The sequence below is a fragment of the Felis catus genome, chromosome E2, assembly GCF_018350175.1.
Source record: "Felis catus isolate Fca126 chromosome E2, F.catus_Fca126_mat1.0, whole genome shotgun sequence".
In the NCBI taxonomy this organism is placed as follows: domain Eukaryota; kingdom Metazoa; phylum Chordata; class Mammalia; order Carnivora; family Felidae; genus Felis; species Felis catus.
The window spans coordinates 6,199,732-6,226,403 of record NC_058382.1 but is presented as its reverse complement, the minus strand read 5'-3'; the positions used below and the strand labels follow the sequence as shown (position 1 = coordinate 6,226,403).

Below are 26,672 nucleotides of genomic sequence, written 5' to 3'. Positions count from 1 at the left end.
TATAAACATTGGGGTACATGTGCCCCTACGAATCAGCATTCTTGTATCCTTTGGATAAGTTCCTAGTAGTGCTATTGCTGGCTTGTAGGGTAGTTCTAGTTTTAATTTTTTGACGAACCTCCACACTGTTTTCCAGAGTGGCTGCACCAGTTTGCATTCCCACCAGCAGTGCAAGAGGGTTCCCATTTCTTCACATCCTCTCCAGTATCTGTAGTCTCCTGATTTGTCCATTTTAGCCACTCTGACTGGCGTGAGGTGGTATCTCAGTGTGGTTTTGATTTGTATTTCCCTGATGATGAGTGATGTTGAGCATCTTTTCATGTGTCTGTTGGCCATCTGGATGCCTTCTTTGGAAAAGTGTCATCTATTCATGTCTCCTGCCCATTTCTTCACAGGCTTTTTAGTTTTTTGGGTGTTGAATTTGGTACATTCTTTATAGATTTTGGATACTAACCCTTTATCCGATATGCCATTTGCAAATATCTTTTCCCATTCTGTTGGTTGCCTTCTGGTTTTGTTGATTATTTCCTCTGCAGTGCAGAAGCTTTTTATCTTGATGAGGTCCCAATAGTTCATTTTTGCTTTTAATTTCCTTGCCTTTGGAGATGTGTTGAACAAGAAATTGCTGCGGCTGAGGTCAAAGAGGTTGTTGCCTGTGTTCTCCTCTAAGGTTTTTGATGGTTTCCTGTCTCACATTTAGGTCTTTTATCCATTTTGAGTTTATTTTTGTATATGGTGTAACAAAGTGGTCTAGTTTCATTCTTCTGCATGTTGCTGTCCAGTTCTCCCAGCACTATTTGCTAAACAGACTGTCTTTTTTCCATTGGATCCTCTTTCCTTCTTTGTCAAAAATTAGTTGGCTGTACATTTGTGGGTCCAATTCTGGGTTCTCTGTTTTATTCCATTGGTCTATGTGTCTGTTTTTGTACCAATACCATACTGTCTTGATGATTACAGCTTTGTAATCGAGGTTAAAGTCTGGGATTGTGGTGCCTCCTGCTTTGGTTTTCTTTTTCAACATTACTTTGGCTCTTCGAGTCTTTTTTGGATCCATACAAATTTTAGGATTGTTTGTTGTATCTTTGTGAAGAATGGTGGTGCAATTCTTATTGGGATTGCATTGAATGTGTAGATTGCTTTGGATAGTATTAACATTTTAACAATACTTATTCTTGCAATCCATGAGCATGGAATGTTTTTCCATTTCTTTGTGTCTTCTTCAAATAACTTTGTAAGTTTTCTATAGTTTTCAGCGTACAGATCTTTTACATCTTTGGCTAGTTTTATTCCTATGTATTTTCTGGTTCTTGGTGCAATTATAAATGGGATCTATTTCTTGATTTCTCTTTCTGTTGCTTCATTATTGGTGTATAGAAATGCAACCATTTTCTCTACATTGATTTTGTACCCTGCAACTTTGTTGAATTCATGTGTCAGTTCTAGCAGCTTTATGGTTAGAGTCTTTCAGGTTTTCTATGTAGAGTATCATGTCATGCAAAAAGTGAAAGTTTGACTTCTTCTTTGCCAATTTTGGTGCCTTTTGTTTTATTTTGTTGTCTGACTGCTGAGGCTGGGACTTCCAATACTATGTTAAACAACAGTGGTGAGAGTGGACATCCCTCTCATGTTCCTGATCTCATGGGGAAAGCTGTCAGTTTTTCCCCATTGACGATGATACTAGCTTTGGGCTTTTCATATGCGGTTTTTATGATGTTTAGGTAAGTTCCTTCTATTCCTACTTTCTTGAGGGCTTTTATTAAAAAAGGATGCTGTATTTTGTCAAATGCTTTTTCTGCATCGATTGACAGGATCATATGGTTCTTATCCTTTCTTTCATTAATGCAGTGTATCACATTGATTTGCAAATATTGAGCCAGCCCTGCAGCCCAGGAATGAATCCCCCTTGATCATGGTGAATAATTCTTTTTATATGCTTTTGATTTTGATTTGCTAGTATCTTGTTGAGAATTTTTGCCTCCGTCTTCATCAAGGATATTGGCCTGTAATTCCCCTTTTTTGTGGGGTCTCTGTCTGGTTTGGAAATCAAAGTAATGCTGGCTTAGTAGAATGAGTCTGGAAGCTTTCCTTCTGTTTTTATTTTTTGGAACAGTTTGAGAAGAATAAGACTTAACTCTGCTTTAAATTTCTGGTAGAATTTCCCTGGGAAGCCATCTGGCCCAGGACTCTTATTTGATGGGAGATTTTTGATAACCGATTCAGTTTCTTCACTGGTTATGGGTCTGTTCAAATTTTCTGTTTCTTCCCGTTTGAGTTTTGGTAGTGTGTGGGTATCTAGGAATTTATCCATTTCTTCCAGGTTGTCCAGTTTGTTGGCATGTAATTTTTTATAGTATTCCTTGATGATTGCTTGTATTTCTGAGGGGTTGGTTGTGATAAGTCCAATGTCATTCATGGTTTTATCTATTTCGGTCCTCTCTCTTTTCTTTTTGAGAAGTCTGGCTAGGGGTCTATCAAGTTTGTTTTTTCAAAAAGCCTGCTCTTAGTTTCATTGATCTGTTCTACTGTTGTTTTGGGTTCTATATTGTTTATTTCTGCTCTAATCTTTATTATTTCTCTTCTTCTGCTGGCCTTGGGGTTTCTTTGCTGTTCTGCTTCTAGTTCCTTTAGGTGTGTTGTAAAATTTTGTATTTGGGATTTTTCTTGTTTCTTGAGATAGGCCTGGATTGCAGTGTATTTTCCTCCCAGGACTGCCTTTGCTGCATCCCAAAGGGTTTGTTTGGACTGTTGTGTTCATTTTCATTTGTTTCTGTATATTTTTTCATTTCTTCTTTAATTGCCTGGTTGACTCATTCATTCTTCAGTAGAATGTTCTTTAACCTCCATGCATTTAGAGGTTTTCCAAACTTTTTCCTGTGGTTGATTTCAAGTGTCATAGCATTGTGATCTGAAAATGCATGGTATGACCTCAATTCTTTTATATTTATTGAGGGCTGTTTTATGATCCAGTATGTGATCTGTCTTGGAAAATGTTCCATGTGCACTCGAGAAGAATGTGTATTCTGCTGCTTTTGGATGAACAGTTCTGAATATATCTGTCAAGTCCATCTGGTCCGGTCTATCATTCAGGGCCATTGTTTCCTTATTGATTTTCTGCCTAGATGATCTGTCCATTGCCGCAAGTGGAGTATTAAAGTCACCTGCAATTACTGTATTCTTATCAATAAGATTGCTTATGTTTGTGATTGTTTTATATATTTGGGTACTGCCGAATTAGGTGCATAAACATTTATAATTGTTAGCTCTTCTTGATTGATAGGCCCCGTAATTATGATATGATGCCCTTCTTCATCTATTGTTACAGCCTTTAGTTTAAAATCTAAGTAAGTATTGATACTGATACTGATACAAGTATGACTATTCCAGCTTCCTTTTGACTTCCAGTAGAATGATAGATGGTTCTCTATCCCCTCATTTTCAATCTGAAGGTGTCCTCAGTTCTAAAATGGATCTCTTGTAGACAGCAAATAGATGGATCTTGGTTTTTTTTTATTGATTCTGATACCCTGTGTCTTTTGATTGGAGCATTTAGTCCATTTACATTCAGCATTCTTATTGAAAGATACCGATTTAGTGTCATTGTGTTATCTGTAGGTTTCATGCTTGTAGTGATGTCTCTGTTCTTTATGGTCTTTGCAGTGTTCCACTCACAGAGTCCCCCTTAGGGTCTCTTACAGGGCTGGTTTAGTGGTCATGAACTCCTTCAGTTTTTGTCTGGGAAGGCCTTTATCTCTCCTTTTATTCTGAATGACAGCCTTGCTGGATAAAGGATTCTTGACTGCATGTTTTTTGTATTCAATACACTGAATATTTCCTGCCACTCCCTTCTGGTCTGCCAAGTTTCAGTAGATAGATTTGCTACTACCCTTATGTGTCTACCCTTGTAGGTTAAGGCCCATTTGTCCCTAGCTCCTTTCAGAATTCTCGCCTTATCTTTGTATTTTGCCAGTTTCACTATGATATGTCATGGAGAAGATCAATTCCTGTTATGTCTGAAGGGAGTTCTCTGTGCCTCCTGGACTTCAATGTTTGTTTCCTTCCCCAGATTGGAGAAGTTCTCAGCTATGATTTATTCCAGTAAACCTTCTGCTCCTTTCTGTCTCTTCTTCTTCTTCTGGAACTCCTATGGTTTAGATATTATTACATTTCATTGAATCACTTAGATCTCTAATTCTCTCCTCGTGGTCTAGAATTTTGTTTTTAATCTCTTTTTCACAGTCTCATCTTTTTCTATAAGCTTATCTTCTATTTCACTTATTCTCCCCTCTGCCCCTTCCTTCCTTGCTGTCACCATATCTAGTTTATTTTTCACCTCATTTACACCATTTCTTAATTCATCATGACTTTATTATTTTTTTTAATTTTTAAATATTTATTTTTGAGAGATAGAGACAGAGCATGAATGGGGGAGAGGCAGAGAGAGAGAGAGGGAGACTAGAATCTGAAACAGGCTCCAGGCTCTGAGCTGTCAGCACAGAGCCCAATGCGGGGCTCAAACTCGGGAACAGGGAGATCATGACCTAGGCCTAATTGGACACTTAACCAACTGAATCTCCCAGATGCCCCATCATGACGATTTTTTAGTTCCTTAGTCTCTGCAGTAGTAGATTCTCTGCTGTATTTTATGCTTGTTTCAAGCCCAGCAATTAATCTTACGACTATTATTCTAAATTCTTGATCAGATATATTGTTTATATCTAGTTTTGAGCAGTTCTTCAGCTGTCATTTCTTCCTGGAATTTCTTTTGAGGAGAATTCTTCTGTTTCTTCATTTGGCTAGTTTTCTGTTCCTTATGTGCTTTAAAAGCTGGTTATGTGTCCTGCACCTGCAAGCACTACTATATTGAAGACAGGTCGTACACTGTCCAGGGCCTGGCCCTTCAGGAGGTGTTTTTTTTGGAGAGTGTTCCTTGCTCCCTGTTGTTGTGACTGTGGTTGCCTTATCTCCCTACTTGTAGTGATGTTGTGGACCCTCCACCGGGTGTGCTTTGATTTGTTCATTGAAGTAACCTTGGGTAAAAAAATTTTTTGAAGGAAAAAAGGGGGGGTGGTGGTGGTAGAAGAGGCCTTATACCGTGCAAAGAGAGAAATGACAGGGATGAGGAAAAAGAAAAGACAATTGGGCAGAGAAATTATATGGCTTAATCCAAAGAGAGAGAGAGAGAGAGAGAGAGAGAGAGATAAAGGAGGTATAGAACAGGTGTAAAGAGAATGGATTAAATATGTCTGCTTAAACAAACCAACAACCAGAATAACCAGACTAGAGAAGGGATGAAATAAGAAGGAGAAAAGGAAGGAAAAAAAAAATGTATACGTATACATATATGTACATATACATATACATATATACGTGAATATATATGTATATATGTATACATATATATATATATTTATATGTGTGTGTGTATATAATAAGAATTGCCCAAGAATTAGAAAATGCAAAACCGCTGGGTGCCTTGGAAACGGTGGCAGCACGAGTCTGGAGGAGGGGCTGTCTGGTTGGGCCCCGTCAATCCGGCTCCAGTAGATGCCCAGTTACCAGATGCGGAGGGGCATGGCTTGGTGTGGGCGGGTCCTGCCTCCACTGTGGGTCCACTGTCCCTTCCGTGAGGTCCCTCGTTGTTGGTGAGGGGGAGAAAAATGGCGACACCCAGTGCCTCCTCCATAGACCGGGTGTCCCAAAGCACCCTGTTCAGACCGTCCTTACTGTGAGGCGGCACGAATGAGGCGGTTTGTCCTGCTCCACCGACTCCCACTCCTGCCTGGCACTTGACTGGCATTCAAACCCCGATGTCTTAAGGGGTCCCGCTCCGTGTACCCCAGTTCTGGAGAATTGCCACTCTGCGCTGCAGATATATGGCCTCTGGCTGGTGGGCGCAGGCAGTCTTTGTCCTTTGAGCGGCTACATGCCTTCTTCCCACAACACTCTAGGGAGGGGATCGCTTTCTCCCACTGCAGACTGTGCCTCTGAACTAGTTAACCCATCGCGGGGGCTGGCTGCCCTCCTCCCCAGGTGTGTGATCCAGGCAGCAGGCCCCAGTCCGAAGGAAGCCCTGCAGTTAGAGATTAGATCCTTTTCTGGAGTTTTTGTTTTGTTTTGTTTTGTTTTTTTGATTCCCAGTCTGTGGTTTTTCTCTTGTCCAAATACAATCCTACCCTTTCACAGCCTCTCTTTCTCTTCCCTTTGTCTCTTCGCAGAAGGGGATCCTCCCCTTTGTGCCCATGCCACCCGTTTTCTCTCTCCCAGTTCACAATCGTGCACCTATGGCTCGGCAGGTTGTCCCCATGGGCCCCTGGAGATGTCTCTGTCACTCTGCAGCCAGACTCTTGGAATTCAAAGTCCTCTGGTCTCAACACTGATGTGTTTGAGGGACGAAGGAACTTCAGGTTTCCCTACTTCTCCACTACTTTGGATTCTCTCCCAAGATTCTGTTTCTTTAAATATGTCTTTATTTAACGAAATTAGAGGACTCTTTGAAAAAGTGACTTAATACGAGCTAGGGAAGGGAGAGTATGAGGTGAGTGTTCAATGTGTTGTTGATTCAGAAAGTAAAGAAATGCAGTATATGCTAGATTATGAGGGCAGGAGGAAATAGAAATTACAGCTGCCTGTAGTGCAAGTCGGGGTGCCCATCCCTTGTGCAGTCACAATCTTCATGTAAGTTTTGATTCCCCAAATATTTAATTCCTAATGCCTAGTGTTGACCAGAAGTGTTACAGATAATAAACAACCGGTTAATGCAAATTGTATATTCTATACATTATATAGTATATTCTTATGATACAGTAAGCTAGGCAAAAGAAAATGGTATTAGAAAAATCCTAAGGAAAAATACATGTACAATACTCTTGTGTAAAAATTCCACGCATAAGAGGACCCACACACTTCAGACCAGAGTTATTCAGGGGTCAACTGTACCCCTTAATGGGTGCTAGGTTTCCCTGCAGGAGGATGAAGTAGGTAGTGGCGATGGTTACACAACATTGCGAATGTGTGAAATTCTGCAAAGGGTGCCCTCTCAAATCATGGTGCATTTACATTCTGTATGTTTTATCTCAATGATAACAAAGCTTGATGGGATGTAGCCATGGTAAAGAACATCTCAGTGGACAAATTTGGAATAATTTGAGCCTGGAAAAATATATATTAATATATGAGTGCAAATGGGAAGGAATTCTTGAATCTATATTGTAATAACAACAATGGGGAAAGGTAAAAGGAAAGCCTTTCTTTACACAGAAATGCTAATTAATGCACATATAAAAGATAGTAGAATGTTAGAATGACTGACTTGCAACCATTATCTGATAATTAATTCAGACAGAAAAAATCAGTTGATGCTAAAATATTTAGACTAAAAGGTAAGTTGTTCAAGCAATCTTAAAGTATCACTCCAGCAATTACTTAATGAACAGGGAAAAAGCACCGCTAAAATGATCAGGTCTGGGGGCGTCTGGATGGCTCATTCAGCTAAGCATCTGACTTCAGCTCAGGTCATGATCTCACAATTTAGGAGTTCAAGCCCCACATCCGGCTCAGTGCTGACAGCTCACAGCCTGGAGCCTGCTTCAGACCCTGCGTCTCCCTCCCTCTCTGCCCTTCCCCCACTCGCACTCTCTCTCTCTCTCTCTCTCAAAAATAAGCATTAAAAAATTAAAAAAATAAAATGATCAGGTCTTGTAGATGGTGTTATAACTACATAGTCAAACTTAATCAGCAGTAATAGAAAATCCTCATAGCCTTTGCCTCTGAGGTGATGGCCTCTGAAGCTCCCACTGTCCTCTGTGTGTAGAAGTTCCGCTCCAGTGTTGTACCTGAGGCTGAAGTTGAGGCACACAATCAGAGAAATCCACACTTAAGGACATTCCACAATCAATGGGTGTGCATTCTTCAAAACTGTCAGAATCACTGAAGACAAAAAAGTGGTAACTGATCTATATTTAAGAACTGAGAAAGTCAAAACAGCAAATGTAGTATTTGTACCGTGACTGAATCCCAGATTTCTGAGATTCATTCATTCATTGTATTCTCAGATTTATTCATTGTATCACTGGGGAAATGTGGATATGGCTCCTGTATTAAATGATGGTATAACAGCAGTGTGAATTTGTTAATTGTGACAGTTTGTTGGGGATAGATAAAATAACCTTGACCTTAGGGATCAGATGTTCAGATATTAGAGGCAGAGTGTCAAGATATTCATGAAATAATTCTTCACCCTGCAAAATCTCAGTCAAGTGAAGAAGAACGTGATGAAATAGTAATGTTTGTTGAATCTCAAGAATAGTAGATCGAATTTTTGCAGATCTAAATTTTTCAGAAAGAAAACTAACCATTCAATGAAAGGTGGGGGCATCCACATACCCTACTTGCTAGGATATGACATTTTCCAGGCATTTGCAGGAGCAGTTTATGAATTGTGTACCCACAGTGAGAAGGTGCAGTCATGGTGGTGAAGCAATCCCCTGCCCCAGAACCGCGGGGATAATCCATATGTGCAGAAATCAGTGTGACCAACTGCCCCCATGTCACGATGTGTGCTGTAGTGGACACTGAACTTTTTAAAATTATGTAAAACAGGGGCGCCTGGGTGGCGCAGTCGGTTAAGCGCCCGACTTCAGCCAGGTCACGATCTCGCGGTCCGTGAGTCCGAGCCCCACGTCGGGCTCTGGGCTGATGGCTCAGAGCCTGGAGCCTGTTTCCGATTCTGTGTCTCCCTCTCTCTCTGCCCCTCCCCCGTTCATGCTCTGTCTCCTTCCCAAAAATAAATAAACGTTGAAAAAAAATTTTAAAAAATAATAATAAAATTATGTAAAACAAAGTTCCAAAAAAGATGATTCGGTAATACTCCTTGTAGAATAAATTGTGGTTTTTCAAGTAACGTGATAAATCTGTTTGTATTGGCGCATAATAACTGCTTCCTAGAGCCCTGGTTGAGGAGCAGTTTGATTGGAAAGTAAGTCCAGTATGATGATATATATGAAACATTGAACCGGAAGAGAATACTATGGTGTGTGCATATGTCTCACATTTATGCAATTTCAGACTCTACCCAGTGTGCTCTGAAATTACATAAAGGGAGAATAAGCATAAATCTGAAAAAGAAATGTTACACCCAGAGATCAAAATACTATCAGTTGTGGGGTAATTCCCGAGAATGTATTTTACTATTATATATGTATAGTAGATTTCTGTTTTGAATTTAGCAGCTTTGAGCAACACTCGTTTATTTTCTTACATTGTCAGCAGGTCATAAGATCAAGAGCCAGGCTGTTAACTGGAGCCTCTGGGGTTAAATTTCTTCTTCTTTTTTTTTTTTTTTTTCAGTTTTCCTTTATTTTGAGAGAGAGAGAGAGAGAGAGAGAGAGAGAGAGAGAGAGAGAGAGATCACATACTCGAGTGGGGAAGGGGCAGAGACAGAGGGAGCGAGAGAGTTCTAAGCAGGCTCCAAAATGTCAGATCAGATCCTGATGCTTGACATCATGATCTGAGCTGAAATCAAGTATTGGATGCTTAACTGATGGGGCCACCCAGGTGCCCCTGGGGTTAAGTTTCTTTGAGGGTGATTTATGTTAGCAGAATTTATTTTTTTCCAGAAATCATTTTTAAAAATGATTTCCAGGGTGCCTGTGTTGCTTAGCCAGTTGAACGTCCTGGGATCAAGCCCTGTGTTGGGCTCCACGTTGAGTGTGGACCTTGCTTAGGATTCTCTCTCTCTCTCTCTCTCTCTCTCTCTCTCTCTCTCTCTCTCTGTGTGTGTGTGTGTGTGTGTGTCCCCTTTCTCTCTCTAAAATTAAAATAAGTAAAAAAATAATAAAAATGATTTACATGTAGCCCCTCCACCTTGAAAGCCAGAATCAGCATGCTGCCTCCCTCCCTGTTCTCCCTCTCTTTCCCCGTCTCTATCTCTTGACTGCTTTTGTTCTTTAAGGTCCATATGATTTTTTGGATCCACATAGATGATCCAGGATAGTCCACCTCATTTAAAGTCCAGTGATGGGGGCGCCTGGGTGGCTCAGTCAGTTGAGCGTCCGACTTCGGCTCAGGTCGTGATCTCGCGGTCCGTGAGTTCAAGCCCTGCTGTCAGCACAGAGCCTGGAGCCTGTTTTAGATTCTGTGTCTCCATCTCTCTCTCTGACCCTCCCCCATTCATGCTCTGTCTCTCTCTGTCTCAAAAATAAATAAACGTTAAAAAAAAATAAAGTCCAGTGATTATAGTGCTTGCTTTGGCAACACATATACTAAAATGGTGACTCAGAAAAGATTAGCACGGACCCCATGCACAGACTGGCATGCACATTTGTGAAGCATTCCATCTATTTGTTTATTCCTTAAACGTCAAATCATTGTGGACAATTAATTTTGAATAAAGACCTGACTAAAGGAAATAAAATAAAGTTGGATGATTATGAACCATAATTACATCTGCAAAGTCTCTTTTACCATGTGATGCAAGATAACCAAGGGTATATCACCTGCGTGTGGAGCTCTTCTTACCTCTGTGTGATCCCAGTGATTACACATGGGATGATTTCATGCCAGGAACAAAGTGCTTAATATTTTTCCATTCTCCTTCATTAGATTCATTTCATATGTAAAGCATGTATGTCAGTTTAGAAATACAATACGGAAAGAGTCTTTGATCACGTCGTCTTGAGTCAGAAAAGTTGTAGCAGACGTATTAGGAAGGGACCGAGCATGGCAACCGTTTCCAACGCTGAGTGCTCAGTAGCAGGAAACAGGCAGTCCCAACAGTCTCTCGTGGTCATTCCCTCTAAGAACTGGATTTCAGTGATGAGACTGACATGGTGGAGTGTTCACACAGCATCCTACCTGTGGTCCTACTGTGCGTTAATGGTTTTACAGGGAAATTTTGCATAGGTCCCTATACCAACAGGTCCATGAGAAACGGAGTCCCTTGTCAATGAGGTTGTAAAGGAATGCAGCGAATGCATGTAATTTCCCACCTGCCCCTGTGACCTCCATGCCCACAATTTCCATACTGCCCATCTTTCTACCACTATAGCCTCTTGTCCTCTACCCCTCCCCCCCCTTACAGGTCCTTCTCCATCCCAGTACTTTAGCCTGTCCCTCCAACCCCTGGGCCTGTGCGTGCTCCCACCCACTTCCACCTGAACCTTCAAGACTTCCTTCCCCAGCTCTATTGTGCACCCATTTTTAATTCCATTTCTCGTGTCTATACCCTGCACTATTCCAGAGACCTCTGTCCTATCATCACCTGCACATCGTCCATCCCTGTTGACCTGTATTGAATTTCATCCGGGGCAGAAGCCAATGACTGCAGCCCAGTGCCCATATCCTCCATGGCCCATCTTCGCCCTAAGTTCTTGGGTGCTGTCCGCTCCCTGTGTACCCCATACACACCCCAACATTACCCCTTTTCCTGAGTCCCTTTAAAACAATTTTTTAGTGTTTATTTTTGAGGAGGAGAAAGAGAGAGGGAGGGAGGGAGAGGGGTAGAGAGAGGGAGACACAGAATCCAAAGCAGGCGGCTCCAGGCTCTGAGGCGTCAGCACAGAGCCCAACATGGGGCTTGAACTCACGGACCACGAGATCATGACCTGAGGCTGAAGTCTGATGCTTAACCGACTGAGCCAACCAGGCGCCCTTCCTGAGTCCCTTAATCTTTTCATTCCCCTTCTCTTCCCAGCTGACTTCATCACCCACACCCTTGTGTCCTTGAGAGCATTATGTCCCCACAAAGGTTTCAGCTCCCTTTCCACCCTCTGTCTCTGTCTTGGGCCACTAACCACATCCAGTGCATCTGTACTTCATTAATACAGTGTGTCATATTTGTGTGTGTGTGTCTTTTATACTCTCTTGACCCTATTACCAGGTTCCAGCTACAGGGCAGTCACTTCCCCCAGCTGAGCAGCTGACCACGTCCATGTCTCAGTCCCTTCTGTAACTGGGCTCTCACACACTCTGGCCACTTTGCAGCAGCTGTGACCACCCTGTGGCAGGTACTAGACAACCAGGGACAGCCTTTATGCTCTGGAACTTGTGATATTAGCCAGTCAGCCAGTCCACTGGGAAGCCTTGAAAAGTAGCTCACTTCATTCCGCTTCCTCACGTAAGCTGCTCCTCCAGCTTTAGCTTGTCACCCCGTCCCCGTGTGCATCCCGTAGCGTGGCCCCACCTGGCAGCCTTCGACCCTGTGCAGCTGCTGGTCATAAAAGAGTTCTGCCTTTCGCACTCTCAACAATAGCCAAATTATGGAAAGAGCCTAAATGTCCATCAACTGATGAATGGATAAAGAAATTGTGGTTTATATACACAATGGAGTACTACGTGGCAATGAGAAAGAATGAAATATGGCCCTTTGTAGCAACGTGGATGGAACTGGAGAGTGTGATGCTAAGTGAAATAAGGCATACAGAGAAAGACAGATACCATATGTTTTCACTCTTATGTGGATCCTGAGAAACTTAACAGGAACCCATGGGGGAGGGGAAGAAAAAAAACAAAAGAGAGGTTAGAGTGGGAGAGAGCCAAAGCATAAGAGACTCTTAAAAACTGAGAACAAACTGAGGGTTGATGGGGGGGTGAGAGAGAGGGAAGGGTGGGTGATGGGTATTGAGGAGGGCACCTTTTGGGATGAGCACTGGGTGTTATATGGAAACCAATTTGACAGTAAATTTCATATATTGAAAAAAAAAGTTCTACCTTTCATCGTTGCAAGAGTCATAGTGGTTTGTGTCCCCCATCAAATGGCTTTCATCCCACAAAATGTTCCCTTCCTACCGTGTGTTTCTTTAGCCCCATGTGCTCATGAATTGTCGGGGCCTTTACCCAGCCCCAGCCCCACCCTTTGCTCACTTTTGCTGATTATGCCCTCTCCACCAATTCCACTTTATTCTAATTACTGTCATACCCCCAGACTGATGTGTGTTACACCCTGAACATCTCACGCACTCTGTCCCCTCGTGCCCTTAAGTTGTGCAGTGCTCTTGAAACATACTGCACCCTTTAACCCCTGTGTGCCTTTTATTCTCTGTCCTCACTCACCTCTCACTTTGTGTACTCTTGTTAGGAACAGAATTGTGTGCACCTGAATTCTTATGTTGACGCTGTAATCCCTTGAACTTGGAGGTGGGGGCTTCAAAGAGATAATGAGGTTAAATGAGGCTATTAAAGTGGGAATAGTACAGTGTGACTGGTGTCCTTACAAGAAGAGGACCTCCGGACACACAGACCCCAGGGAAGCAGTTGCGCATGGGCAGAACAAGGCCATGTGAGCACACGGAGACGGGGGGCACCTGGAAGCCAAGGAGAGAGGCCTCAGAAGAAGCCAACCCTGCTGACACCTCTGTCTTGGGTTCGTGGCTTGAGGAACTCTGAGGAAATAGGTTTCTGTGGTTTACACCACCAGCCTGGGATATTTTGTCATGGCAGCTTTAGCGGAGTAAACCCCCACCCACGTCACCGTGCTGTGTGCATCACCCCTGTTTTATATCTTTGCGCTCTTCCCCCCCCCCCCCAGCCCTTCTTATGCTGCTGTTACACCCTCATGAACTGCCGCTCAGCACGCCCTGCATTTGCACAGCCAGAGCTCACAGAACTATTGAAATGCTGGTCATTTAAGACGTCCTTGTGGGGTCTGTAGACATGGGGCCCCATTCTTGCATTTTCAGACTTGGACACATGTCTTTGATAAACATATTTATACAAACATGTTTTTGAGGAGCGTACACCTGGTAATTGTGTGAGGGGCTTTGTGAAAGTGAGTAGGCCAGTGGTGTGAGGGTGTGCATTGTGTGTGTGAATATGAGTGTGAATGTGTATGTAGTCTCTGTGCACATGAGTGTCTGTGAGCCTGAGACTAAATATGCCAGAATGAGAAAGACTGTATGCAAGTGTGTTTTTTCCATGTGTTTGAGTCGATGAGTGTGCATAGTGTATGTGTGTGTGCGTGCCTGAGTGTGTAAATGTGCCTGTGTGTGAGCCCGTGTGCTTGCAGAATGGGCTGTCAGCCATCTGGCTCTATTCCTGCACTGAGAGATTGGGGAGTAGGGGATATAGTGAGCATTTAATATCACCAAAATGGTGGTTCGGCTTTGCCCTCACCTCCTGGGAGGGGATCTTCACCCCTTAGAATGTCTTGCTCATATATTTTCTTCGTCTGGGGCGGGACCGTGAGAGGTCTCACAGGATTTATGATGGGGCCTCGGTCCATGGAGGAGACGCTGGACACTGAAGGTGTCCACCACACTGTGCAAGAACAGGCTAAACGCCGGCCACCCTGACGGTATGTGGCCGAGCTCCAGGAGAAAGTGTGCGCATGTAGGCTTGAGTGACCATCCCTGGTGGCAGTACGCTCTGAATATTGTCAGGTTTCAGTGCTCGGAGAGTAACCCATCCATCACTTCACAGAGAGAGGACCCTGGAGCTTTCCATTTGGTACTTTCACTGAACTTTGCCCCAAGCATTTCTTCCCTGTTTGATACTCACCTGTATCCTTTCCCTGTAACAAACTATAACAGTGAGTGCAACAGCTCTCAGTGAGTCTGGGCGTCCTTAGGGGGAATTCTGTCAGCTAAGCGTAGTTTTGGGAACCCCAAGCTTCCTTCCACTTGATATCAGAAGTAGGTGTGCTGCTAGGTGGACCGTGGTTCCCCACCTTTCCATATGGATGAAGAACCCTCACAGGGGAATGGACAGTGGACCTTGTTGAGACTGTGTATCTTCGTTAATTGCATTAGCCCCAAGTGCTCCCTCATGAAAAGCATGAGCCCCAAGTGCTCCCTTAATAACAGAGAGGTGTAGAGACCTCTGGTAAGAGCTCAGTGCTGTTGAATTAACAGAGCAGCATTGACTTCTCTGATAGAACGGTGGTAGAACCTGCTTGTGAAATCATGGAATCCCGGTACCTGTATTTCTGAGGGTCACTTTGATAAACATCTGTTTTCCTTAGAGGGGTAGATTTTTAGACTTCCTTTGATTGCCAGGGTCAATATTATTATAATGTCATTCTGATAATATTTGCATATCACAAATCTCAGTATAATTTGTATTTAGTTATAAAAATGAGACCTGGGACACCTGATGGCTCAGTCGGTGGAGCATCCAACTCTTGGTTTCAGCTCAGGTCAGGTTCATGGGTTCAGGCCCCATGTCTGCCTCTGTGCTGGCAGTGTGGAGTCTGCTTGGGAGTCTCTTTCTCTCCCTCTATCTCTGCCCCTCCCACCCTCTGTCTGTCTGTCTGTCTGTCTCAAAATAAAATAAATTTGAAAAAATGAGTCCCATGATTTCTTCTTTTTACTAAAAAACATGGGACTCACCCATGTTTTCTAATACGAATTGTTGGCATGTTCTCTTTTATATCTCTTTAGATATTCTTGCTGGATTCTGATTCCATGTATTTCCTCAATTCTCAAATAATGATGCAGCTTAGAAGACAGAAGACTAAGAATGGCCTAGATTTTTGGTGGAAGAACTTCTGAGGGAATCGGGGACGCCTGTGAGACACACACACTCGCTGCCAGTCCCTTAGTTGTCTGACATCAGTATTTCCTGCTCCTTCCCTGTGAGCCCCTCTCTGCCATCAGGGATCATGAAAAGTAAGAGCCCCTCCTAAAGCAGTCAACAGTCTCTTCGGAGATAGTCACAAACTTGTAATTGGATTTGGTAATGAGTCCTGGGAGAAAGTTTTTCAGAAGTATTGTCAGCCACCGAAGGCTGTGCTGTCATTGCCACCACGTGTGAAATGATAATTGCAGTTCTGACGGGAGGGGAGGTCACAGATCACAAAGCCTTATCTCTGGTCTGGCTGCCTCCCTCCCTCACACGTACTGGCTGCTGTGACCTTCACGCTGCGCCCCCATCTTTCAACGTGACGAGTCCAGTGGGTTCTTTCTCTGTCAGACTGAGAGGCAGCGCCTGTAAGGAAGGACGTGTGAGTAAGTGTTCGTGTCTGGAAAGGGATCCTGAGGGTCGGGACAGACCAGGGGAAGAGCTGAAGAGGGAGGTGGAGTAGTTCCTTGGGTGTGAGCTGAGCTTGTCGATAGAGGTAAGGACCCCGGACCCTGCACCCACACCCACGCCCGGCGGTTCCTGGTGCCGTTTAATGAAGTCCTCCCTCGGATTGTTGCTGATGAAAATGCCAGTGACAAGGAAGGGTCATTTTGAAGGTGCGTAAGGACCGTAGTTACGACAGCCATCTGCTATTCACATTATTTTGCAGGAATCATAGGTTGAGTTTTCAGTGTCAGTAGAGATGTGCCTACAATGCCTTTAGACCTCTAACAGTTTCCAGTTGTCTACAGAAATAGTGTATATGAATTAGTTTCTAGAATTTTTGTTAAGTTTCTTTTTTTGTATCTCCAGTATATAATGCACTTAATGGAGATAGTAATTGTGCCTGTACTGAAACCATCTGAGGCCTCCTGGCTATGGGAAGATTCCTTTACTTCTTGAAGTTAGAGAAGCAACATTTAAGGAAATGGTAACTATATGGGTTCCAGAAAACAGCTGTCATGAGTACATGTATCTTGTCTTATTATCTGTGGTTTAATAATATTCTAACATCATTCCCAAGCTCACAACTCATTTCCTTATGATTTCAACATAAACGATACACAAGATTCTGTATTCCCAGATATTCTCTTCTACTGTCTTTTGTCTTTCACATATGTTGCCTAATATCCAATAGTTTCGCTTATTGTGGGATTTAATGCTTAATCATTTGAACCAAAATTACTAATAACTTAGTTTCTACCTCACACTGTTTAATTACATACCATATATATTTTTTTGCTTCACAGCTCTGGGAACAGGGTAATATTGTCAGATGGTTTATTGGATTGAGTCCACTGTGTTTTCCTTCCTGGAATGACAGCCAATGAGTCTTTCTCCTGAACTCACATTGAGCAAACACTTCATTCACCAAACCCAGCTAAGACCTTGCAAAGTTTCTTGTAGGATTAGCCTAGAGAATAAATTATTAAAGAATATGGAAACTTTATGAGCAGGTTTGTCAAGGAGAAGAAAAGTAGCATGAAATGAGATGGAAAACTGTTTTTCAAAAGTAAATACAGGTCTTATTGGAAGACACAGCTGACCTGGATTGTCCGTGGAGCACAGAGTTTCGGGCACTGTCGGGTCCAGCCTGCCATGTTCTGGTCTCCATTCGGCCCCTGACCAGGTGTGAATTTGGATACGTCCCTTAACTTCTCTGTCTCTGAGTTCTTCTTATCTTTGCAGTGCCTCTGTCATGCAGTGAGGAAAATTTTAAAAATGATTCATATTTACGGCTGTACAGCAGTGACTTACACGTTTTAAGTGCCATGTAAGAGTTATTCGTTCCATTCTTGGAAGCCCCTTAACAAAACTAAATTGAAGAAATGTATCTCAGAGAGCATATTGGATTTCAGTTGATATGATCAATCTAGTCCACACGACATGATCTGGTGCAGGATCCTCTGAGTCTGAAGACAAATACCAGTCACTAGCTACTGGCCCTAGATTTTTTGACAATAGGAGTGGTCTCCTTATCTGAGACTTGTTGGAATCCTGGGCATTTTCTCTTTACTGCTCTCATCTCTCATTTTGTTATATAAGATGCAGGTTGTGCTGCACAGATTTGGTTCTAAAACATGTGGTTACAGTTTTTTCTTGGTCATGCCTTTTTATAGGTGTCCCCAAGCCAATGGCAGCCTTGAGGCGAAGGATTTCTTCAGTGACTTTTTTTAATATTTATTTATTTTTGAGAGAGAGAGTGAGACAGAGTGTGAGCAGGGGAGGGCCAGAGAGAGGGAGACACAGAATCAGAAGCAGGCTCCAGGCTCTGAGCTGTCAGCACAGAGACCGACGCGGAGCTCGAACTCACGGACCACAAGATCATGACCTGAGCTGAAGTCGGATGCCCAACCCACTGAGCCACCCAGGCGCCCCTCTTCAGTGACTTTTGAATGTAGATTTGTTTTCTGTCCTCACAGAGCTGGCAGGGTGTGTCCGTTGGCACCAGCTGCTCCTTCTGTGTCTCCAACCATCACAAGCACCCCCAGGACCTCCAGGTGGGTGGAAATTAAAGTACAGCCTCCCCAGGATTTGGGGGTTTCCATTTTCCTCTGCTGGTTTCTTCTTTTTTCTTTTCTTTTTTTTTTTTTTTTTGTAATTTTTTTTCAGGTTTATTAATTTTTTAGAAACAGAGCACGAGTTGGGGAGGGGTAGAGAGAGAGGGAGACACAGAATCCAAAGCGGGCTCCAGGCTCTGAGCTGTCAGTACAGAGCCCGATACAGGGCTTGAACCCATAAACTGTGAGATCATGACCTGAGCTGAAGTCGGACACTCAACCAGCTGAGCCACCCAGGCGCCCCTGGTTTCTTTATATGCTGGTAAATATCCCTGTCCTGTAGGATTTCCAAATGGGGCAACAAACCCATCACAGAGAACAGAAATTTAGGATTCTGCTCTACTGAATTTTGTGACAAATTTGCAGACTCAGTATTGTTACTGTCCCTGAGGCTTCATGTGGGCTCAGATCTGGACCTGTAGATCTGTAAGTTTCTTCCACATGGACTCCATCAGCAGATTACACACAATCACAGGACAACCTTTTCCAGCCACTCACAGATTTGTGTGTGTGTGTGTGTGTGTGTGTGTGTGTGTGTGTTAGGCATTTTCAAAAATGACAGACACTACACAGGTTGTAAGCACAGAGGTCAGTGGAATTCGTGACTGAACACACCTCTGTACACAACACCTAGATCAAGAAAAGAATGCTGTAGCTCTTCAGAAACCCTCTTGCGCCACCTGTCACTACCTCCAAGAATATAATTCTTTTGCATGGATTTATGGGAGTGGAATCTTAGGACATAGGTTTATATCTGCTCTAACATTTAAGAGAGTAGTTCACTTTGCCTGTTTTGTACTTTATGGCATGATCTCTTTCATATTGTCATTTTTGCCCCATTCTATCTGATGTTGTGAATTTATCTGTATTGCTGTATATTACTCCCTCCATTCGTGGTATAGGACACCATTGTGTAAATATGAGTCAGTTAATTGATTCATTCTGTTAATGAGCTGGTGGGTAGTTTTTAGTTTGGGGCTGTTATGAGTAATGAGTAGTGCTGGCATATAAACCCTGTGATTGGTCTTTCTGATGGTAAATGCACAGATTTCTGTTGAACGCATTTGCAGGAGTAGAATTGTTGGGACACAGGGTTGTATTTGGACAGCTAAAGTGGATACCGCATCGTTTTCCAAATGTGTGTACCAGTTTTAACACCTGCCAGCAGTATCTGAGATTCTTCATTAATCTGTATCTTTGCCAGAGCCTCGTTATTTCTGTCATTTCCAGTTTATATTTTTCAGTGCTGTTTGGCATTATTTTTAGGTAGTGGTTATATTTTGATTTTCCTGTTTACTAAGGATATTAAATACTTCTACACACGGGGTGCCTGGGTGGCTCGGTTGGTTGAGCATCTGACTTCGGCTCAGGTCATGATCTCACGGCTTGTGAGTTTGAGCCCCGTGTCGGGCTCTGTGCTGACAGCTCAGAGCCTGGAGCCTGCCTTGGATTCTGTGTCTCCTTCTCTCTCTCTCTGCCCTTCCCCTGCACGTTCTCTCTCTCTCTTTCTCAAAAATGAGTAAACATTTAAAAATCTTTAAATACTTTTACATATGTATTATCCACTGAATAACTTCTTTTTAAAATTTCTGTTGGAATGCTTTGCCTATGGTTTATTTTGTTGTGTGGTTTGTAGTAGTTCTTTGTGCTGGTTACAGGTTATATCTCTCTGGGTGTGTGTGTGTGTGTGTGTGTGTGTGTGTGTGTGTGTGTGTGTGTGTGTTTTGATGAGAACTACCCTTAATTTTGTCTTTTCACCCATATGATTAATGTGTTCTGTGCTGTTTAAGAAATATCTTCTTTAAAGTAAGTATTCTCTTATTCTAAGACCATAGAAATATCTTGTTTGGTTTTCTAAAAAAAAAAAAGTACACTATTTTTCTTTAAAATTTAGATGAGCAATCCATTGAGAGTTTATCTGTTTTATGACATGGGGAGTGATTGAGGGTCCCTCCATCCTCAGGTACAGCTAGTGAATTTTAGCTTTTTCTGAAAATGTTGTATTTGCATTCATTCCCTTTGCTGTCACTTCTCATTGCTTCCCCCAGGCTAACCACGTCATCTTTCGTGCTGACTTTTCAGTGAAATATACCAGACATCTATTATTCCCATCTCATGAAGTCTTGGCAATCAAACAGAAGCACATAATGAAAGTCACTTTTGGTGTCAGAAATCTTCAGTGAGCCTTTTTGCTCAGAAGAATGATTGTTGCCATAATTTAAAAGTAAGGGTGTTGAATGACAGAATGTCCTACAGGGATTTGATAGTAGGAATAATCTTCTTGTCACAGACCATAGTTGGAATTGTGGAAAATTTCTCTCTTCTTTACCATTATCTGTTCCTTTACCACACTGAATGCAGGGTGAGGTCCACCCATTTGATTCTCAGGCACCTCACTATAGCCAACTCCTTGGTCATTCTCTCTAAAGGAGTCCCCCACACTATGGCATCTTTTGGGTTGAAACATTTTTTCAATGAGTTTGGATGCAAACTTCTTTTCTGTGTTCAGAGGGTGGGCAGGGGAATGTCCATTGGCAGCATCTGCCTCTTGACTGTATTCCAGACCATTATGATCAGCCCCATGAACTCCTGTTGGAAGGAGTTTAAAGTCAAAGCCCCAAAGTACATTGGCTTCTCCATTTCCCTCTGTTGGATCCAGTTCATGTTTGTAAATTTAGTTTTTCCTCTGTTATATGTGTTTAGCAACCGGAGCATGAAAAACTTCACAAAGAAAGGAGATTTGGGCTACTGTCTTGCTGTAGATCACGAGACAATCACAGTTTCCGTATATGCAGTGTTGATAGTATTTCCTGAGGTTTCCTTGTGTGGTCTCACAATCGGGGCCAGCAGCTCCATGGTCTTCTACCTGCACAGACACAAGCAGCGGGTCCAGTACATTCACAGCACTAATGTCGCCCCCAGATCCTCTGCTGAGTCCAGAGCCACCCAGAGCATCCTCGTCCTCGTGAGCACCTTTGTGTCTTTCTACTTCCTCTCCTCCGTCTTTCATGTTTGTGTTGCTCTTCTTTGTAATCGCAGCTGGTGGCTGGTGAACACCGCTGCCATGATTTCTGTGTGTTTTCCAACTGTCTGCCCCTTTCTGCTTATGGGCCAGAACTCTGCTATATCCAGACTCTGCTTCGCATGGATAACAAATATAACATTTCCTAATCTTATCAGAAATATGTGAAGTGAATGTTTTTCGCACCATATTTAGTTCTTGATGCATCACCATCAAAAACTGAGTTCAGGAAGTAAAGGAGAAATGCCATGTCTTTCTACATTACACACTAGTGCGCACTGGGCTTTCTTCAGCTGGTTGAACGAGGAACCTGCATTTCTGTAGCGGAGGTGAATAAAGCAGCTTGACCTCATAAACTTAATCAAATGGTGTTTACACAAAATTTAATAGACTGGGTCCTAGCTCCTGTGTCAGATTCATAGAGTGGTTGACCAACTGGTTTACATGGGGAAATGTTTTGCCTGGCCATATGTTTTACATGTCCATACTATTGCCTTCTCCAGAATATCGTGTAGTTTAAACAATGCAATATGTAGCCTTTGCAGATTGGATTCTTTCATTTGGCAAGGTGCTTTTAAGGTTCTCCCATGTCTTTTCCTGGCTTGATAGTTCATTTATTTTTAGTGATGAATAATGTGCCATTGTCTAGATATATCACAGCTTTTTTTTTTTTTTAACCATTCACCTACTTGGTTACTTCCAAGTTTGGACAGTTAAGCAGAAGTTCTGTAAACATTCATGTGCCGGGTTTTACATGGAAATAAGTTTTCAGCTCATTTGTATAAATACCAAGGAATGTGATTGCTAGAATGTGATAAGAGTATGTTTAGTTTTGTAAGAAAACATTAAATTGCCTTCCAAAGTGGCTATAATCTTCCCACAAGCAGTGAATGATGGTATTTGTTGTTCAGCATCGTTACTAGCATCCCCTGGTGTCAAGGTTTTGGATTTTGGCCATTGTATTAGATGTGTGGTGGTAACTCATTGTTTTTCTTTTCAGTTGTCTAATGACATAAGATGCGGAGCGTATTTTCATGTGCTTCATTTTCCATCCAGTGTATCTTCTTTGATGAGGGTGTTTATTGTTGTCTTTTTCCCATTTTTAAATGATGTTTTTTGCATTCTTATTGGGCTTTGAGAGTGTTCTTTGTGTATTCCAATACCAGACCTTTTAGAAATGTGCTTTGCAAATACTTTACCCCAGTCTGTGGCTTTTTTCTCATTCTCTTGACCGTGTTTTTTTGCACGACAGAAGTTATTAATTTTAACGAAATCCAAATTATTATTACCTCCGTGGATTGTGCCTTTGGTGTTGTATCAAAAAAGTGATGAAACCTAGGTCCTCTAGATTTTTTCCTGTGTCATCTTCTAAGAATTTTATAGTTACACATTTCACATTTACATCTATGATTAATTATGAGTTGAATTTTGTGAAAGGAATAAGGTTTGTGTCTAGGTGAATTTTTTTTTTTTTTTGTACATTGATGTCCATTTGCTCCAGCACATCTGTTGAAAAGACTACCTTTTCTCCATTGTATTGCTTTTGCTTCTTTGTCAAAGATCAGTTGACCATATTTGTATGGGTCCATTTTTGAGCTCTCCATTATGTTCCTTTGATCTCTTTGTGTGTCTTGATTACTGTATATTTTTTAAAAAATTTAATGTTTGTTTATTTTTTGAGAGAGACAGAGCACAAGCCGGGGTAGGGGCAGAGAGGCGGGGAGACACAGAATCCAAAGCAGGCTCCAGGCTCTGAGCTGTCAACACAGAGCCGGATGCAGGGCTCAGACTCCTGAACTGTGAGATCATGACCTGAGCCAAAGTTGAGTGCTTAACGGTCTGAGCCACCCAGGCGCCCCATTGATTACTGTATATTTATAGTAAGCCTTGAAATCAAGTAATATTAGTCCTCTGACTTTGTTCAGCTCCTTCAATATTTTGTTTCCTACTGTGTGTCTTTTGACTATCAATATAAACTTTAGAATCAATTTGTTGATACTCACCAAATAACTTGCTATTCAGTTTGGGATTGCATTGAATCTGTAAGTCAAGTTGGGAAGAATGACACTTTGACCCTATTGAGTCTTTCTGTCCGTGTACATGAAATCTCTCTCCGTTTATTTAGTTCTTTGATTTTGTTTATCAGCTACCTAGCTTTCTTCCTGTAGATCCTGTACATACTATGTTAGACTTATACCTGAGTATAACTTCCTTTTCTGGTAGTGTAAAGTTACTGTGTTTTTAAATGCAAATTCCACTTGTTCATTGCTGACTTGTGTACTGTCTTAGTCTGAACTGTTATAACAAAGCAACATAGACCAGTGGTACATAAGCAACAGATGCTTCTCACTGTTCTAGAGGCTGGGAAGCCCAAGATCACTGTGATGGCTAATTAGGTGTCTAAGTGAGGGCCCTATTCTTGGCTGCAAAAGACTGTTTTCTTGTTGGATTCTCATATTGTGGAGATTTAGAGCTCTCTGAGGTCCCTTGTATAAGGTCACTAATCTCCTTCATGAGGGTTCCCCTCTAACACAGTCATTGACTTCCCAGGGGCACCACCTCCACATACCATGCCTGTGGGTTAGAATTGCACCATATGGGATTTAGGTGGATAACACAGCACATTGTATTAACCTTGTGTCCTTCAGTCTTGCTATAATCATTTCTTAGTTCCAAAAGTTTTTTCTTTTTGACTCCGTGGAGTTTCTACATAGACCGTGTGATCTGCAAATAAGACAGTTTTATTTCTTGCTTCATAATGTCTGTCCTACTTCTTTTTCTTACTGCACTATCTAGGACTTCCAGTACAGTGCTGAACAAGAATGGTGAGAAGAGACATCCTTGCCACTGAATTGTACATTTTAAGAGTGGGTTTCATGGGGGTGCCTGGGTGGCTCAGTCGGTTAAGCATCCAACTCTTGATTTGAGCTCAAATCATGATCTCATGATTGTGAGATCAAGCCCTGCTTTGGGCTACATGCTGGGTGTGGAGCCTACTTAAGATTTTCTCTCTCTCTCTCTCTCTCTCTCTCTCTCTCTCTCTCTCTCTCTCTCTCCCCCCTCCTTCAAACATGCGAGTCCCCACCCCCCACCCCCAAAAAAGTGGATTTTATGGTAGGACATATGTTATTGAATCAAGTAAAAACATCAAATAGCTTCACGTTGAACTTAGGGGAAAAAAGTCTGATATCCTGACACTATACTATAAGGACTTGAGATGTAAGTTCCAGAGGGTTGCTGGAGGGGTTGTGGGTGGGGGGGATGGGCTAGATGGGTAAGGGGTATTGAGGAAGACACTTGTTAGAATGAGCACTGGGTGTTATATGTAGGAGATGAATCACTGGATTCTACTCCTGAAATCATTATTGCACTATATGTTAGCTAACATGGATATAAATTAAAAAAATAAAAATAAGAAAAAAATAAGTTCCAGTATCCATTGCAATAATGTAGGACAGAGAGGATTAGTTTTATGGCAATAATAGAAGAATTGGAAATAATTATAAGGTAAAATGAACATATTGTGTTCCCCAAATCCTGGTATTAGTTTTGTAGGGTATCAACAGGTCTCCTAGTTCCACCTTACTAGGTTCTAGTTCACAATTTCATATTGTTCTACTTCTTCCACTGAACTAAAAAGTATAAAAGAACTCTTACTCGAGGCACCTAGGTGGCTCAGTTGGTTGAGCATCCTACTTCGTCTCAGGTCATGATCTCACGGTTCATGGGTTCGAGCCACGCGTCGGGCTCTGTGCTGACCGCTCAGAGCCTGGAGCCTGTTTCGGATTCTGTGTCTCCCTCTCTCTCTGCCCCTCCCCCACTCGCACTCTGTCTCCCTCTGTCTCAAAAATAAATAAACGTTAAGAAAAATTAAAAGAACTCTTAATCTTCATATCTATAAAGCACTTACTTTGTACCTCTTATTGTCCTGGATACATTATCGTGTTACACACCTCTTAAAAGAATCTTTAACTCATGCATTTTTTCAAATTTTTCAATGTAGTAACACAGAGAAAACATGTAAACTAAATATATATAAAATGGGTTAAGGAAAAATTTCTAAATAAAAAGGAATTTTACCAGAGTTGAAAGACTCGTATAATGCTTAATAGTATAATCACAAATTGAGATTTTTATAACCTTTGAAAAACTCTTCTGGTAAGATTATTGAATCATATTAACCATCTCATAAACACTTGCACACATTAATGATCATGAAACTAGTGTAAAAGCGACTCGGGCAATTTATCTAAACAGTATTTCAGTATTTCACTTTCAGCAGTTATACTGGGTAAAGGGTCCTATGTGTGTAGCAGGAAAGGATGCATAAGAAGTTATTATTAGTATGAAGAAAATGGGTCTCTCCTAACCAAGCAATCAGGTTTGAGAGTAAACATTCTGTGCTGTATTCTAACCTCACTCCAGTTTTTTGCTTTTTGGTTTTTGGTATTTGACCATGGACAGACAGCTTTTAAGCCTCAGCCCTCTCTCAGTTGCCTACCTTGTTTTTGGTACAGCTTGAGGTATAATTGATACACACACACACACACACATTTACTTACTGCACATATTCAATGTATCTCCCTCTTCCCGTCTACTCTACAAGTGGCCAAATTTAGAAGCCCAGGTGCTCCTTTGGTGCCTACAAAAGGTCAAACCACACGCAGGACCCACCGTCTAGTATAAACTCCATAGAAACCTGAAGTGAGTCTCCTCTTGTCTCTCAAGCCATTTTTGTGGCAACTTCGGAAACCTGTCCTGCTCTCCCCAGAAAGTCTCACTGTGCTTTAAACATCTTCACATCCTTTTGGTGATTAGCATTATCAGTCTTGATACCCAAGACTAAATTTCAGATAGGGGTTCATCCCATGTCTGTGGAATATCTAAAAGTGCAAATTAACTATTTTCAAGGGGATCGATATGTGAAACTCCTAGTTGGCCTACAAAGCAAGACTAATGTATCCTCAAGTGTATATGTTCATTCTTACGGGGAAACTCATGATCAGTGAGCTTTCCAAATTACTCTAGTGAAAGCTCCAAGTAGCGGTTGGGGGGAAACTTTGCACATATCATATTTCTACTCCTGAAATTTTCTTTTATTTCCTGACACCTCTCATATGCTTAATATATTTTGCCCCAGGGCTCAGCCTGGCTGGCTCAGTCAGTAGAGCAAGTGACCCTTGATTTCAGGTTGTTTTGAGTTTGAGCCCCACGTTGGGTGTAGAGATTGTGTGTGTGTGTGTGTGTGTGTATGTGTATTATCTATTATCCCTATATAGATATATGTGTGTGTGTGTGTGTGTGTGTGTGTGTGTGTGTGTGTGTGTATTGCTTCATGTAAATCAAGGCCAGTACAAGTCGTGAGTCTCGTGTAGGCACAAACAAGGGCATATGGAAACATCAGGTGCACACTGATGAATTGCACTTCAAATGTTTGGAGTCTAAGGTTGCACTGCTGTGCTGTTTTCAATCATAGCCACATAAATATCCAAGAGGCAGAGGGTGGAGGGAGTAACTCAAGTAAATTATGAGTATAT

General features: G+C 42.1%; 1 protein-coding gene and 1 pseudogene across 31 annotated transcripts in view; both read left to right on the top strand.

The window, feature by feature from the left end:
* FELCATV1R9 (vomeronasal 1 receptor felCatV1R9) overlaps window positions 1–26,672 on the top strand; it is a 109,970-nt gene that overhangs the window by 70,353 nt on the left and 12,945 nt on the right. For 10 of the 31 annotated variants that reach the window (XR_006590102.1, XR_006590105.1, XR_006590095.1 and 7 more), the window contains exons 2-3: window positions 15,372–16,169; window positions 17,976–18,053. The exons of 3 other annotated variants lie outside the window; for them this stretch is intronic. Coding sequence is in view for 7 of the 28 variants with exons in the window: in XM_045045406.1 (XP_044901341.1) it covers window positions 20,359–21,303 (945 nt within the window). In the remaining 21 variants the exon portion in view is untranslated. 31 annotated transcript variants of the gene reach the window in all.
* Window positions 17,932–18,141, top strand: FELCATV1R-PS72 (vomeronasal 1 receptor felCatV1R-ps72 pseudogene; annotated as a pseudogene).